The 17,358-nt window shown below is 44.3% G+C and overlaps 1 protein-coding gene across 1 annotated transcript in view; it reads left to right on the top strand.

Annotated features, from left to right (window-relative positions):
• The window catches only part of CCDC77 (coiled-coil domain containing 77), a 35,463-nt gene extending 28,722 nt beyond the window's left edge, over nucleotides 1–6,741 (top strand). The window contains 5 exon segments of the mRNA XM_011957138.1: nucleotides 2,180–2,399; nucleotides 4,437–4,562; nucleotides 4,665–4,817; nucleotides 5,564–5,989; nucleotides 6,301–6,741. Of these exon segments, the coding sequence (XP_011812528.1) occupies nucleotides 2,180–2,399; nucleotides 4,437–4,562; nucleotides 4,665–4,817; nucleotides 5,564–5,710 (646 nt within the window). The 3' untranslated portion in view covers nucleotides 5,711–5,989; nucleotides 6,301–6,741.
• Nucleotides 6,742–17,358: the final 10,617 nt, after the last annotated feature.

Below are 17,358 nucleotides of genomic sequence, written 5' to 3'. Positions count from 1 at the left end.
GCTGGTCTCGATCTCCCGACCTCAGGTGATCCGCCCACCTCAGCCTCCCAAAGTGTTGGGATTACAGGCGTGACCCACTGTGCCCAGCCTGCTATGTGTCTTTTAACATAGTATAATGTGTTTGCATTTGGTCAGTATTTCTCCATCTGCATTTTTATTTTTAGTATTTTTGCACTTAAGTATATAGCATCTTGACTTTTCATTGGGTTTTTTTTTTAAGGGACAGATATTTTTCAAATTGTCACAGTAATTTGTAATTTTATATCTGTTTTCCAGAATATCAGTAACCTTCCTTGTTTAGCATTATCTTCATATCTGAGCATGTGATCAGTTCCTTCCATTAGACAGATCTTCCTAAGAAGAAATCCAAGGCCATTAATGACTGTCCTTCGGGTGTCACTTTCAAGCTACTTGTATTTTAACAAGCCCGTACTTTCCCAGTTTGAGATTGAGAACGTAATGTAAGAATAAAATAACTCATTGAAAGTGAGAGAGATCCGTGTGGTAACTGAATGAAATCTCTCTTTATATACGTGCACACATACCTGACTGTATACATTCATCTTGTGACATTTACTGTGTGCTTGGCACTATGCTACCATTTTCCTCGCATCTGTGTGCCCTTTTACTCATGAAAATAAGTGGATCTGACATTATTTGTTCAGTAGAAAACTGTAGTGATTGCTTCATGGTATTTAATACTCTTGCAAGCAGTTAGATCATTCAGTATAGCATTTTTCTAGGGGCTAATGTTAAACTGATGAGTTGCTAACTTCCAAGGACATTGTTTTTTAAAGATAGAAACGTCGTCTATCTCTGAATTTCAGGAAAGGGTCATCAAGAATCTGTTAACTGCCTGTGTATATCCAGTAGTTAGTATTATCCTTGACAATCTCATGGCATTGGAGCAAAAATCAGCAATAAGTAAGGTATATGCTTTCACTCAGGGTGGGAAAAAGTGCATGTTGACAGTTAAAATGTGACAGATGAGCAAGTGTTGAATCATAAGACAAGGGAACATTAACACTGGGATGGAATTTCAGAGAATGGAGGAATTAAAATAGGCTAAAGTTGTTGAAAACGACTTCGTACAGGAAGTTGATTTTTTAAGAAGGAGGCCAGGTGCAGCAGTTCCCACTTGTAATCCCAGTATTTTGGGAGGCTGGGGCGAGAGGATTGTATGAGCCCAGGAGTTCCAGACCAGACTAGCCTAGGGAACATAGCAATACCCGGTCTCCACACACAAAAAAAATTTTAATGAGCTGGCAAACGCCCTGGGAGGTGGTCCCAGCTGCTTAGGAGGCTGAGACAGAAGGATTGCTTGAGCCCGGGAGGTCAGGGCTGCTGTGAGCCGTGGTTGTGCCTCTGCACTCCAACCTAGGTGACAGAGCAAGACCCTGTCAAACACAAAAAAGTTCTTTTTAAAATAAACAAAGGATAAAATTTTGATACAGGCAGTTCTGCATGGAGCACAGCATACACAAAAGCAAAGCTGTTTTTGATACTATAGAATTTGTATTAACTTGTCAGAACACCATGATTTAGTTCTTCCTTGTCTGATTCCTAGGAATGGTCCATACTTATGTAGGCTGTGTGTCCTTCTAATCATCTAACCTGAAATGAGCACTCAGGGAAATGCCTGTAAAGACCAGTCTATGAACCAGTGAGCATGGGTAGATATGTTATACTTTGCCCAGTAAAACCTGTAAGATTGCCAGTGATCAGATTTTTACAACTGCTATTTTTTTTTTTTTTTTTTTTGAGACGGATTCTCGCTCTGTCGCCCAAACTGGAGTGCAGTGGCCGGATCTCAGCTCACTGCAAGCTCCGCCTCCTGGGTTCATGCCATTCTCCTGCCTCAGCCTCCCGAGTAGCTGGGACTACAGACGCCCGCCACCTCGCCTGGCTAGTTTTTTGTATTTTTAGTAGAGACGGGGTTTCACTGTGTTAGCCAGGATGGTTTCCATCTCCCAACCTCGTGATCAGCCCGTCTTGGCCTCCCAGAGTGCTGGGATTACAGGCGTGAGCCACCACGCCTGGCCTCAACTGCTAATATTTTACAAAATGTATATATTACACAATTTTAAAAAGAGCCATTCTCTTCCATTGTGGAATAATCCTTGCTTTCAGGTGTGCTGTGTGTGCGTCCTCATGTCTGCATTTGTACTTTCTTTCCTAGTCTTCACCACACCCAAGAGCTGCTCTATGAAAGCACCAAAGATTTTCTGCAACTCAGATCTGAAAACCAAAATAAAGAGAAGTCATGGATGCTTGAAAAAGATAATCTGATGTCAAAGATTAAGCAATATGGGGTGCAGTGTAAGAAGAAAGAAGATAAAATTGGAAAAGTGTTGCCTGTTACGCATGAGAGCCATCATGCTCAAAGTGAATATATTAAGGTAATGTCCTTAGGTCTTAAATAAGTTATTTATTTTTCTGGGAGAGTTGAAGGAATTCCAAAGAACCTACAGTTTGTAATGTAAGGTCCATTCAGTGCGGAAAGCTCTGGTAGCAGCTGCCTCAAGAACTAGGTTTCGAAGAACAGCTGATCATTATAGCGCTTCGGGATTTAAAATATTAGCCTTGTTTATTCATTCATTCAGCAAATAGTTACTGCACTGCTGGCTGGGCACAGCAGCTCACGCCTGTAATCCCAGCACTTTGGGAAGCCGAGGCAGACAAATCACGAGGTCAGGAATTCAAGACCAGCCTGGCCAACGATGGTGAAACCCCGTCTCTGCTAAAAATACAAAACGAATTTAGCTGGGCGTGATGGTGGGTGCCTGTATTCCAGCTACTCTGGAGGCTGAGGCAGGAGAATTGCTTGAACCAGGAGGCAGAGGTTGCAGGGAGCTGAGACTACACCATTTCGCTGCAGCCCTGGTGACAGTGCGAGACTCCGTCTCACAAAAAACAAAAAACACAAATATTTACTGCACTTCTACTATGGGTTAGGCCCTAGAGTTACAGTCATCTAAACAAGGTCTGTCCTCGTGGTATTTACATTTTAATGGGTGAGAAAAAACAGAAACATTAACAAATAACTAAGAAAATTATAGATTAGGGTGGGCACGATGGCTCACACCTGTAATCCTGGCACTTTGGGAGGCCAAGGCGGGTGGATCACCTGAGGTCAGGAGTTCGAGACCAGCCTGACCAACATGGTGAAACCCCGTCTCTATTAAAAATACAAAAATTAACCAGGCATGGTGGCAGGTGCCTGTAATCCCAGCTACTCAGGAGACTGAGGCAGGAGAATCACTTGAACCCAGGAGGCGGAGGTTGCAGTGAGCCGAGATCATGCCATTGCACTCTAGCCTGGGTGACAAAGTGAGAGACTCTGTCTCAAAAAAAAAAAAAAGACTTTGGGAGGTCGAGGTGGGCCGATCACAAGGTCAGGAGTTCGAGACCAGCCTGGCCAACACAGTGGAACCTGTCTGTACTAAAAATACAAAAAATTAGCCAGGCGTGGTGGTGGGCGCCTGTAATCCCAGCTACTTGGGTAGCGACTGAGGCAGGAGAATCGCTTGAACCTGGGAGGCAGAGGTTTCAGTGAGCCGAGATCGCGCCACTGCACTCCAGCCCAGTGACAGAGCAAGACTCCGTCTCAAAAAAAAAAAAAAAAAAGAAAGAAAATTATAGATTATAAAAATGTGGTGTTAAGGGAATAAAAGAATTACATGAAGATTATATGTGTTTGCTGGATGTCTATTGTATTAATAGAAGGAATGCACAGAGACAGTGTCTCAAATCTGGTGCTTTTGCTGAGACCTGAAAAATGGGACTAAGCTTGCCATACAGACCTTGAGGAAGAACATTCCTGGCAGAGGGAAAAGCAAGTTTATACGCCCTGGAGTATGTTCAAGGAAATGGAAGGCTGTCATCCTGGTTGTAGAGGAATGAATAAGGAGGAAGTGGTATGCCCTTTAAGAAGCCAGGGTTGGCAGCAGCCAGTCATGGAGGGCCTTGTGCATTATGGTACAGAGTGTGAACTTAGCTCTCAACAGTGTTAGGCCTTTGAAGGATTGTGCGAAAGAAGTAACATGATCTGATTTGGGTTTTTAAAGGATCATTTTAACTGCTCAATACAGCATGTATAGTAAGTGTTGTTGTTAATAATCCTTCCTTTTTAAAAACATATATTGTAATATCTTACTTCAGACAGCTTCTGAGGTCCATTATCTGACTCTTCCCAAAGCCAAAAATATTTGTTTGAATTTCTACTCTGTACACTTTAGAGACGGGGTTTACGAGACTGGCCTAGAAGTAGGAGATTTTCAGATGCTCCTCAAAGTTCCTTGTCGTTTGGTTCCTTAACTCACTTTGTACCTCTGGAAATCCCTTCTTTTCTTTCTTTCTTTCTTTGCCTAAGCGCTACTTGAATTACCTAAACTGTAGAACTGAGTGTTCATAGTTTTTGTCCCTTTGACTTGCAGTCCCTAAAAGATAAGTTAGTCCAAGAGAAGAAGCTGTCCGGTATGTACCAAGAGCAGTGCATTTCCTTAGAAGAGGAACTTGCCCGAATTCGTGAGGAAGAGGGAATGAAGAGAGAGATCTTCAAGGTACAAAACTATCTTCCATTTATAACGGAGTGGGAAGCGCAGACGGCTGGGGAAAAACGCTTCCCTCACCTTCATAAATGCCTTCCCGTTCCCCGTATTTAGGATCGCACTAACAAGATGGGGAAGCGTTTACAGGTAATGACGAGACGCTATGAGGCATTGGAGCGTCGACGGATCTTGGAAGTAGAAGGCTTTAAGACAGATATTAAGGTTCTCCGACAGAAACTGAAAGACCTGGAGCAAATGTTGTATAAGGTAATTGCTGGTCCTGGATTGCCACAAGGGAGAAAAGAGGTGGAAGTGAGGGAACGTGGTCACTAGGGCCCCTCAAAAGAAGGATGTGTTGTTTCGTGCTGATAGACACGGATCACCGTCTTTAAGCCTCCCTGAAAATCAGTTCAAGCACATGCTAGAGGGAAGATAAAAATACCCTGAAATCACTGAATGATTGCATCATTAATACTTCGATGTGAGCTAAACTTAACGGAAATTGTCATCCCTCCTAATTCAAGAAGTAGATGAAACAATCCTGTCTATTTTACAGTTGGGGAAAGTGGGTCATTGATGGATGGAGTGATTTTTTCCGGCAGACACAGTTCTTTAGAATACAAGTGGCCTCAGGAGCCTTCCTCATGAGGTTTAGCCAGTTAGCCTGTGTTCCAAACAAGCTCAGTTACAGAAAAGAGGAGAGGCCTGCTTTCCTTCTTTGACAAATTTACCAGTAGTGTTGCTTATCCTGGCCTCTCTGACTCCTCTTTGATTGTTCATTGATCTCTAGCTCAAGGCTCCTTTATTGTATGGGAAGGATGTTCCTGGGATTTCTGCTTTAATTCTACATTTTCCTTCTTTCGTTAGCCGCTGAACGAACTAAGGATGGAATTTATCCTGTGTGCTCAAAATCTCATAAAAAGGAGCTAGCGCAGCTGTGTCTTTTTGACCGCTGTCTCTCCCCTGGCATATGCCATAATCATTTCTTTCTTTCTTTTTTTTCAAATCCCTAGGCAACAATTAATGCCTGGGCAAACCAGGATCTTGCCATTCTGTGTGAGGTCCGTGACAGCAATAGACGGGCACGTAAGATACAAGGAGAACTGAAGAATCTTAAGTCGAAAGTGTTTGGTCTGGAGCATGAACTGAGACTCTGTTGATGTCTACTCTGGGAAATGGCCCCCATTTAGAAGAGGTGTGCTTCTTGAAACCTGAGGACAAGGTCATCTGCTGCCAGAAAATGTAAACCTGAGTTGACTAGAGTGACGGTAGTGATTATTACGAAGACAGGGTGAAGAATCAGGGACCACTAGGAAAGCTTTTCTTGCGTGCTCAGCTTGCTTTATCATTTTTGCTGTCCTTTTACCATTTGCGGGGAGTAGGGGCCTGGTCCTGAATGACCTAGAGGCTTTCATTATTTATCCCATCTGTATCAACAGGTTTTTGTGTTTTTTTTTTTTTTTTTTTGAGACGGAGTCTCGCTCTGTCGCCCAGGCTGGAGTGCAGTGGCTGGATCTCAGCTCACTGCAAGCTCCGCCTCCCGGGTTTACGCCATTCTCCTGCCTCAGCCTCCCGAGTAGCTGGGACTACAGGCACCAGCCACCTCGCCCGGCTAGCTTTTTGTATTTTTTAGTAGAGACGGGGTTTCACCGTGTTAGCCAGGATGGTCTCGAACTCCTGACCTCGTGATCCACCCGTCTCGGCCTCCCAAAGTGCTGGGATTACAGGCTTGAGCCACCGCGCCCGGCAGGTTTTTGTTTTTTTAGAAGACAGTGATGATAAAAACTTCGGAAGAAGGTATTTTGCAATGAGCTTGGCTGAGTGTCCGTGGGAAGAATACTTTATCCCTAAAGAGAGAGACGCAGTCACAGAGGCTGCCTTTTTCCTGAGCTCGGGGAGAAGGCAGCACATCACAACCTGTCCCATTGCTCATTCTGTTGTTTCACCTTCCATCATAAGCGGAGCCTGAATTACGTTTCTGGGCAGTTTTATGGTGTTTCACCAGAGGGCACTAGAAACTCAAACAAAATGTCCATCTGGAAAAATTAAGGAGACACTTTGGCAAGGGTGAATGAAACTGAAATGATCCTTGTTTGGAAGGTTTGATATTTTTATCAGTAACACGGCTTTTGAAAAATGATGTATAGATTTTAAATTAACTATTTTCAATAAAATATTTCATTCAAAAGATTCTCTGAGTTTTCTGTAACTTCTCCTCAATACTATGTTTATGCTTCGTTAATGACTCACGCAACTCAGTTTACTTTTTTGTTCCATGGCCTCTGCAGTTTTGTGCAAGTGTACAAGATTTTTGGGGGGTTTTTTGAGACAGAGTTTCACTCTTGTCATCCAGGCTGGGGTGCAGTGGCGTGATCTCGGCCCACTGCAACCTCCGCCTCCTGGGTTAAAGTGATTCTCCTGCCTCAGCCTTCCAAGTAGTTGGAATTACAGGCGCTCACCAGCATGCTCGGCTAATTTTTGTATTTTGTTTGTTTTTGTTTGTTTGTTTTAGTAGAGACAGGGTTTCACCATGTTGGCCAGGGTGGTCTTGAACTCCTGACCTCAGGTGATCCACCCACCTCGGCCTCCCAAAGTGCTAGGATAACAGGCGTGAGCCACCATGCCCAGCCCACAAGTTTTTTTAAATGACTCCTTTGAAATCATCTAGTGTTGGAGATAACAAAGTAGTACAAAGGGGATGACACTAAAACTTCATCCGTTTTTAGGCAAATTGCATTTGGGACAAAATAATTGTTTCCATACCCAGAAAGCCTCTTGGTAGTAAGTTAGTCTTTGCTTAAGATAGCATCGTTCTGATTTACCCAGGACAAAGGAGAGAACCCAGGTTTTCATATTTAAAATTGTTAACGATGTGTAAAGGAAGGTGGTGATTGTACTGCAGGCAGAAGCTATTACCTTCCTTGAAAAAGTCTGTGATAGCAGATCAGTTTTTTCCATTGATAAATTGGGACAAAAATTCTTAGAGTACCCTATTCCCAGGCCTTAGAGAGATTTACGGGAGTGGATGATTCTTCCTTCTGTCCTAATACTTAGGGAATTGGCTCTTCCTGACCATTACTTTTGTTGTTGCTGGCAAAACAAAAAGGCGTATTAAATTAGAGAATTTTGGAGTAAGAAGCGACCTTATATATCATATAATCCAACTTACTTACAAATGACTCTGAGACCTACTGCCACTGACTTCAGCAATCAGTGGATCGTGTTTCTAACATCCTGGTCTCAATTCCATAACATTCATCTTTATATTAACCACCCACTGGTGTGGCCCTCTTTAAACCTCACGGTCAGTTAAAACTCGATCACCAAGAAACAGCATAAAATAGTGGACAGGGCACAGGCTTTGGAGAATCACAGATCTAGACTCAATCACACCTCTTACTAAAATTCTCCAGGCTCTAGTCTCCATCTGTAAAAGAGACAAAAAGCTACCTGTTTCAGCAGGGTGATTGTGAGGATTAAGAAAGAGAAAAGCTAGTATCCAGAGTATATAAAGAGGTCTTACAACGGAATTTGAAAAACACACAATTCAAAAATGGGCCAGGGATCTGCATAGACATCTCTCCAAAAAAGTTATACAAATGGCCAATGAGTACATGGAGAGAGATGCTCAACATCATTAAGGAAATGGAAACTAATGCGACACGGCTTCACGCTCACTAGGATGGCTATCATCAAAAAGTAACAAGTGGCCGGGCGCGGTGGCTCAAGCCTGTAATCCCAGCACTTTGGGAGGCCGAGACGGGCGGATCACGAGGTCAGGAGTTCGAGACCATCCTGGCTAACACGGTGAAACCCCGTCTCTACTAAAAAATACAAAAAGCTAGCCGGGCGAGGTGGCAGGCGCCTGTAGTCCCAGCTACTCGGCAGGCTGAGGCAGGAGAATGGCGGGAACCCGGGAGGCGGAGCTTGCAGTGAGCTGAGATCCAGCCACTGCACTCCAGCCTGGGCGACAGAGCGAGACTCCGTCTCAAAAAAAAAAAAAGTAACAAGCGTGGACAAGGATGTGGAGAAACTAGAGGCCTCATAGATTGCTGACGAGAATGTAAAATGATGCTTCCCCTTCAAAAAACAGTCTGGTAGTTCCTCGAAAAGTTAAGCATAGAGTTACCATATGACCCAGCAATTCCACTCCTTAAGTACATGCCCAGGATAAATAAAAATATACTCCCACACAAAATCTTGTGCATAAATGTTCACAGCAGTATGATTAATAATAGACCAAAAGTGGGAACCATCCAAATGTCCATGAGCTGGTGAATGGAGAAACAGAGTGCGGTATATCCATACAATGGAATATTAGTCATGGAAAGGAATGAGGTAGTGATACATGCTGCTACACAGGGAACCTTGCAACATTTTGCTAAGAAGGCAGAAACAGAAGGCCACATATTGTATGATTCCCATACATATGAAACGTCCAGAATAGGCAAATCCATATGGAAAGGAGATTAGTGATTGCCAAGTGCTGAGAAGAGGGGGGAATAAGGGGTGACTGCTAATGGATACAAGGTTTCTTTTCCCAAACTGTGGTGAATATACTTTAAAAACCACTGAATTGAATGCTTTAAAAAGGTGAATTTTATGGTATGTGGGTTATATATCAATTTTTTTTTTTTTTTTTTGAGACAGGGTCTCACTGTCACCCAGGCTGGAGTGCAATGACGCAACCTTGGCTCACTGCAGCCTCAACCTCCCTGGCGTAAGCAATCCTCCAACCTCAACCCCCTGAGTAGCTGGGACTACAGGTACGTGCCACCATGCTCAGCTGACTTCTGTATTTTTTTTTATAGAAACAGGGATTTGCCATGTTGCCCAAGCTGGTCTTGAACTCCTGGGCTCAAGCAGTCCTCCCGCCCTGGCCAAGTGATGGGATTACAGGCATGAGCCACCACACCCAGCCTATATCAATTAAAAAAAAAAAAAAACCTCCATGAAATGACTTTGGTGCCTAGCATATAGTAGGCATTCAGTTACAATTAGCTATTATCTGTGTTTTGGCTTCAACTGACTTACCAATTGCTTACCACTGCCAATCAGATTCCATGATGTATTTAATACCATTCATTTATTCATTCAGCAATTTATTTCTTAAGTGCTATTTGTTTTGTTTTGTTTTGTTTTTTAAGAAACAGTCTCTTGCTCTGTTGCCCAGGCTAGAGGGCAGTGGTGCAATCAAAACCCATTGCTACTTTGAACTCCCGGGCTCAAGCAATTCTCCCCCTTCAGCTTCCCAAGTAGCTAGGACTACAGGGGCATGCCACTACACCCACTTAATTAAAAACAAATTGTACAGATAGAGTCTCACTATGTTCCAAGGCTGGTCTCGAGCTCCCAGCCTCAAGCAATCCTCCTGCCTCATCCTACCAGAACACTGGGATTACAAGCATCCCACGGCACCTGGCCCCTTAAGTGCTTTTTATGTTCTAGAAATTATGCTAGATCTTAAGTTTACAGAGAACACTGAAATACTTGTGCTCCAAAGGTTGGTGGGGAAGATAAACATAGAAAAACTCAGTAATGAAGTGCAGTTCTGTAGGTGTGCAGGATAGAAAGCAACAGAGAAGGTGAATTGCAGGAGATGCATCTGAACTGAACCTCAAAAGTGAATTTGATGCCGGGCGCGGTGGCTCAAGCCTGTAATCCCAGCACTTTGGGAGGCCGAGACGGGCGGATCACGAGGTCAGGAGATCGAGACCATCCTGGCTAACACGGTGAAACCCCATCTCTACTAAAAATACAAAAAAACTAGCCGGGCGAGGTGGCGGGCGCCTGTAGTCCCAGCTACTCCGGAGGCTGAGGCAGGAGAATGGCGTAAACCCGGGAGACGGAGCTTGCAGTGAGCTGAGATCCGGCCACTGCACTCCAGCCCGGGCGACAGAGCAAGACTCCGTCTCAAAAAAAAAAAAAAAAAAAGTGAATTTGGAGACGGACAAGAAGCAGGACCTTGTAGGCAGAGGGACAACATGTATGAAGACAGGGAAGAACAGAATGTTTGGGGAAATGCAAGTACAGGAGACAGAGTTATATAATACACAACATAAATAGCATGAAATTTCATTTAATACAATTATGCAAACCTGCTAAATATTCCAAGACCCTTTGAATCAACTGAAAATGTTTGGGATTACTTAAAACTGGAGAAAAACAACTTAAATATTTTGTGACACGAAGTTGTGCATGAAAAATAATTTGAAATGCAAACTCATTTCTTAAAAATCAGGGGCAAGGGGGCCAGGTGTGGTGGCTCACACCCATAATCTAGTAATCTCAGCACTTTGGGAGGCTGAGGTTTGATAGAGCCCAGGAGTTCCACACCAGCCCAGGCAACATGGCAAAAAAAAATCTACAAAAAATACAAAAGTTAGCTGGGTGTGGTGGTGCACGCCTGTAATCCCAGCTACTTGGGAGGCTGAGGCAGGAGGATCACTTGAACCTGGGAGGTTGAGGCTGCAGTGAGCCGTGTTTGCACCTCTGCTACAAAACAAGACCCCTGTCTCAAAAAAAGTGGGGTGAGGGGGGCTAGGAAGTACCATGAAGTAATAAATATATGAAATATTTATTTCCTGGTCAATCTTTGTGCTTCACATCAAGCTAAGGCACAATGACTTCATACTGGGATGTACTGCAGTATCTGCAGAAACAAATCAAAGGATAGTGCCAAAGCTCTTGGAAAAGCATCATCATCGTCATTTCCTTTGCATTTTAAACTTTCTCTAACCATATATACGAGTAACTTGGTAATAAGTCACCTTTTTATCCATGAAACTTATGTGATTTCTCACAAAATAAAATAGCCTCTGGCTATGTTATTTTTGGTCCAGTCTTATGATTCTCGCTGCCTCTCCACCCACATTACGTTAGTTGGGCTACTGAGACTTACTGTAATATTTGCAACATAGCAGATTGCACTATCATCACTCACTGCATCTAGGGACAGAAGGAAAAAGATGGCTGCTGTCCTCATCCAGAAGAGAAATTCAGAGTCTAAGCTAAAGGGAGACATTGAGAATAAAGAGCGAGGGACAGATTTGAGAATCATTTAGGAGTAGAATGATCATCCTATCTTTGTGATGGATGACACGTGAGAGTCAGGGAAGAGTTAAGGAAGTGGGAAGATCGCTTGAGCCCAGGAGTTCGAGACCAACCTGGCTAACATAGTGAGACCCTGGCTCAACAACGACAAAATTAGGCGGGCACAGTCACTCGCACCTGTAGTCCTGGCTACGCAGGAGGCTAAGGAGGCAAGATTGCTTGAGTCCAGGACTTGGAGGCTACAGCGAGTTATGATAGTGCCACTGTACTTCAGCCTGGGCAACACAGCAAGACCGTATCTCAAAGGAAAAAAAAAAAGATAATTCTCTAACTTCAAAGTTTCTGACTTGAGGTACCATGTGTCCAGTGACACCATTAAGAGAGCTTCAATGTACAGGAGAAGCAGCTTGTTTCTAGTAAATTTGGGAATAGACATCTGGAAGATAAGTTAGTTTTAAAGATTTGGAATTATTAATATATAAAAGGTAATTGGATATAGATGAGATCCGAGATGAAAAGCATACCGAATAAGAAGAGAAGAAGGTCAAAGAGGGGAAACCTTCACAGTAAGAGGAGGGGTAGCCAGTAAGGAAGGAATGATCTGAATAATAATAATGTAGTCTTCTGAAAGCTCAGGGAATGAGAACTTCTAAAAGCCAGTGGTTGGGAGCATTGCCAAATGCTCTAGAAGAACCATGTAAATTAGAACTGAGGTTTGGGGATTTAGCAGCAGGTGAATTTAGAGCAACTTCGTGAAATAGAGATGGAAGTTGGCTTATATTCAGTTGAGGGATAAGGCCAGAAGGAAAATGGGAAATAGCTTCAAAGTTGATAAAGCCAAGGAGAGGAGTTTTGATAGTTTTAGGCTGGGGAAGACTTAACCATATTTGTAGGCTGAAAGGGAAAAGCCAGAGGAGGGAACTGAAGACAGAAGAGTGAGAGGTGTTGCTAGGTCAGATGCCGGGAAGAATGAGCGCTGGTACTGATGGGCGCAGTAAGAGCAGATGAGGCTAGGTAAGACGCTGGGGAGAATGAGTGCTGGTACTGATGGGTGCAGAGAGAGCAGATGAGTTGGTATAATAACTCTAAAGGGGTAACTACCTTGTTTTCACAGAGGAAATACAGTTAAACCCTCCCCTGAAAGTGAGATAGGGCATTGATGTGATGGGGAACTTGAGAAGAGTGAATGTTGGAAAGATTGGAGGGAGCTGATAAGAGACAAGGGATAGGGTTGTTAGGAGTAGGTCTTGATGAAGGATTTATTGAGTTGAACTGCCTGCCAGGGAGAAAATGTCTAGAATCGCAGCAAGTCACAGTCTGCTTCATCTGCCCTTCTAACTTCCTAAGTCGGTAAGCGCACAGAGCCAAAAAAGACCTAGAATAGGCAGACCAGTAGAAAAAAAGGAGGTGAAGAGACAGAACTGGAAGGAGGCTTTGGCTGCAAAGTGAAGGGAGGCCCTGCAAAGACAACATTTTGAAAGGGGGTTTTAAATCTCTACGTGAAAACATTGCTTTATGAGCTTAACTTGTGAAATACTCCACTCCTGGACTGGTGGGTAGCTTATTTTCAAGTTAGCCATACAAAAAGCAACGTGAACACCACCTAGACTTCTAGAGATCAATGACCTAATTGCCTCACATTGAAGATGACACCACAATGCACCCGTGTTATTGTGTGTAGGAAATCCCTCAGTTTGCAGATGATGCTCTTCCTGGGGGAAACCAGTAGATGAGAATATTCACATCTAAGTGAACGCAGGTACCTATGTAGGTGACTGTGGGGTCAGATAGTCGCTGAGAAACCCACCATCCTTGCCAGAACAGCCTTCTGGGAGCTCGGCCTCCAAGTGGCAGCTATGATTGTTTCTGTTTGCAGATATTAGCTCTCTTTCTCTTTGCCTCTTCAGCTGCATGGCCTGTTTTATTCAAACTGAGCCAGCCACCCTATTTTTCAAAAAATTAAGGCTGGGCACGGTGGCTCAGGCCTGTAATTCTAGCATTTTGGGCGGCCAAGGTGGGAGGATCATTTGAGGCCAGGAGTTTGAGACCAGTCCAGGAACACAGTGGGACTCCATCGCTACCAAAAATATAAAAAACTAGCTGGTGTGGTGGTGCACACCCATAGCCCCAGCTGCTTGGGAGGCTGAGGCTGGGGGATGGCTTGAGCCCAGGAGGTCGAGGCTGCAGTGAGCTATGATCAGGCTACTGCACTCTAGCCAGGGCTACAGAGTGAAACCCCATCTCTAAAAAAAAATTTAAAAATAACATATACGAATAATACATTAAATAAACTGTGTTGACACATGAACAGAATAGACATATATGTATGTCATTATAATAGCTGCATCTTGATTTGGTCTGCTAAATATGTTTTTTTTTTCAGTTTGGACAAATATTTATTTTATTTTCCTTAATGATTTAACTCATCTTTCTATGTTTTAGATAATTGTAGACTCACATGCAGTTCTAAGAAATAATACAGTGATTTTACGCACTTTTTGCCCAGTTTATCCCCAATCATTGACTCACTCCTTTTTGACTAGTCTGCAGCTAACGAGTCCTGGGAATCCTAGATTGGACCACGATGTTTGTGATTAGCCTTGTGTTGACTTGTGACATTTTCCTCCCCTTTTGGCTCACAGTTGTCACATCCTCAGCATTTAACGACAGCAGTGCTGATTTTAAATGAACAATTTCAATATTGCTTATGTTGACTCTTCCAGAGCCTCTTAGTTGGCAACCTTGCCTTGGCATTTGGGAAGGATAATTAAATATTAAGTAGGGGGATCCCGAATAGGAATGAGCCTAAGGAGTATCGTCATGCACGTTTTTGTAAGGTTTCATTTGGCCCAAAGCTCAGTAATCAGTGCAGATTGAACCGGTGTGCCTGGGTTTTTCTTTTTACTTAGAGAGGCGGTTTCTTACCCTAGCCTTGTCTCTTGTGTCATCCCCCAGGCTGGGCCGGCACCCGATAAGCTTCTGCGGAAAATAGCTGTGTTCTCTGTATGCTCACAGGTTCTCTTGCTTGTTTCATGTCAAAGCAATGAACTCCTTCCCCCCAAAAAAATGACCTTAGGAAATTCTTCTTTCTCTACGTAGTCTCTGCTCATTTCCTGAAGCCTGACTACTTTGTCCTCATCTTTGAGATTCATTATTTCTTCCCCCCCACACTTTTGTTTCTTAATTTATTTTAAAATTTTACATAGAGATGGAGTCTCGCTATATTGACCAGGCTGGTCTCAAACTCTTGGCCTCAAGCGATCTTTCTGCCTCGACCTCCCAAAGTGACAGGATTGCAGGTGTGAGGCATGGCACCAGACCAGATTCTACATTTCACCTTGAGTCAGTCGGACTAGGCTGCCCTCTGACTTCCCGAACCCCTCTCCTGTGGGGGTGCTTGCCACCCGGTCTCCTGCCCTTGCCTCCTGAGCGCTGATCATGGGTGCTTAGGAGTTCATTGCTTTGACACGAAACAAGCAAGAGAACCTGTTTGTACACAGAGAACACAGCTATTTTCCACAGAAGCTTATCAGGTGCCGGCCCAGCCTGGGGGGTGACACAAGAGACAAGGCTAGGGTAAGGAACCACACTCTCTCAGCGCCAGCATGCACTGGCACCGCCTCTGGTTCTCCCTGCTTCCTCGGTCTCTGTCCTAGTCTGACTTCTGCACCTGGTGCACTTGCCTGCTCCTGGTCTCTGCTTCTGCTTCTGCTTGTCCCACCAGTGTTGGTGTTTCCAGTTCTGACTCGGGCTCTCTTCACAAGCCACCCGCATCCTCTCCTGAGGTGTTGGCATTCCTCTCTGTGATGCCAACACCTCACTCTCTCCCTGTGGAAAGAATGCTGTGGGGTTTCCTTTTCTACAGGTCTTTAAAGGCTGGAGAAATCTCCCTTGAGAATAGTATGGCATTTAAGGGAAAACCTTCCTGAAAGCAGTGTATTCAGCCTAGAAAGCTGAGATAATGCTGGGATCTGAAAATGCAGAGCCAAGGCCTCCGACCTAGATTAACAAAATAATTCAGAGACTGATGTGAAGTCTCTGAGGTCACTTTCTAATTCTCTGAAGGAAAATTCAGAGTGTGAAATGTCTCCTATAAACACCTGGATAACATATGGGATGACACAATGCAAGGCATCTCTCACTGGCCATGCGCATCTCTCACTGGCCTGCTCTGAGAGCCCTCTTTTGAGGGTAAGATGCCTGGCTGAAGAGCAGAATCCTCATTAAGGCAGAAGAATATTTGTGATGTATTTAAGTTTAGATACAGGATCTCACTCCATGACCCAGGCTAAAGTGCAGATCACCGATCATTGCAGACTCCACCTTCTGGGCTCAAGCAATCATCCCACCTCAGCCTCCTGAAGTGTTGGGATTACAGGCATAAGCTCAGCGCCCTGGAGCTTCTAAAAGATGCTTCTGCCGGCCGGGCACGGAGGCTCAAGCCTGTAATTCCAGCACTTTGGGAGGCCGAGACAGGCGGATCACGAGGTCAGGAGATCGAGACCATCCTGGTTAACACGGTGAAACCCCGTCTCTACTAAAAAAAAAAAAAAAAAATTAGCCGGGCGTGGTGGCGGCGCCTATAGTCCCAGCTACTCGGGAGGCACAGTGAGGCAGGAGAATGGCGTGAACCCGGGAGGCGGAGCTTGCAGTGAGCTGAGATCCGGCCACTGCACTCCAGCCTGGGCGACAGAGCAAGACTCCGTCTCAAAAAAAAAAAAAAGAATATAAGACTTTAGGCCAGGCACGGAGGCTCAAGCCTGTAATCCCAGCACTTTGGGAGGCCGAGGCAGGCAGATCACTTGAGACCAGGAGTTTAAGACCAACCTGGCCAACATGGCGAAACATTTCTACTAAAAATACAAAAATTAGGCAGGTGTGGTGACACACACCTGTAGTCCCAGCTACTCGGGAGGCTGAGGCACGAGAATTGCTTGAACCCGGAAGGCAGAGGTTGCAATGAGCCAAGATTGCACCACTGCACTCCAGCCTGGGTGACAGAGCAAGACCTGTCTCGAAAAAAAAAATTAGCCAGGCATGGTGGCACATGCTTGTAGTCCCAGCCACTCAGGAGGCTGAGGCGGGAAGAACGCTTGAGCCTAGGAGGTTGAGGCTGGAATTAGCCATAGATTGTGCCACTGCACTTCAGCCTGGATGACAGATAAAAAAAAAAAAAAAAACAGAACGAAACAAATACACATGTCTTGACCACCCTCCAACAGCCACACATCGTGTAAGTGGCAAATATATGAGAAAATAGGAAAACAAAGCAGAAAACCTCACCACGTGACTATGCAGTTTCACCAACTGTCCTTGTCCCAAATCACTAAACTGGATTCATCGTCTTTCTTTGCAGCTTAGCCAGTGAGGATGTTCTGTTTCAATCAGTTCTTGCAGACTGACTTTACTGTTTTTATTTTATTTTATTTTATTTTATTTTATTTATTTTATTTTATTTTATTTTCTGTAGAGATGGGGTCTCACTATGTTGCCCAGGCTGATCTCAAACTCCTGGGGTCAGCCTCCCAAAGTGCTGGAATTGCAGGCGTGAACCACCGTGCCCGCGACCAAGCTGACTTTCAATCAGACTGCTTCACTCGGAGCGTTTACCCAGTAATGAGATGGGCGCCTCCAGTACTGCTGAGAGGGTCCGAAGTCGTTTTTGTTCTCACCCTAACCCCTTCCCAGTCAGTCATTTTGTTCTCACCCTAACCCCTTCCCCGTCAGTCATTTTGTTCTCACCCTAACCCCTTCC

This window comes from Colobus angolensis, unplaced genomic scaffold, assembly GCF_000951035.1.
Source record: "Colobus angolensis palliatus isolate OR3802 unplaced genomic scaffold, Cang.pa_1.0 Scaffold437, whole genome shotgun sequence".
NCBI classification, from domain to species: Eukaryota; Metazoa; Chordata; class Mammalia; order Primates; family Cercopithecidae; genus Colobus; species Colobus angolensis.
The sequence above is the reverse complement of the archived record's forward strand: the minus strand, read 5'-3'. Positions and strand labels throughout refer to the sequence as shown.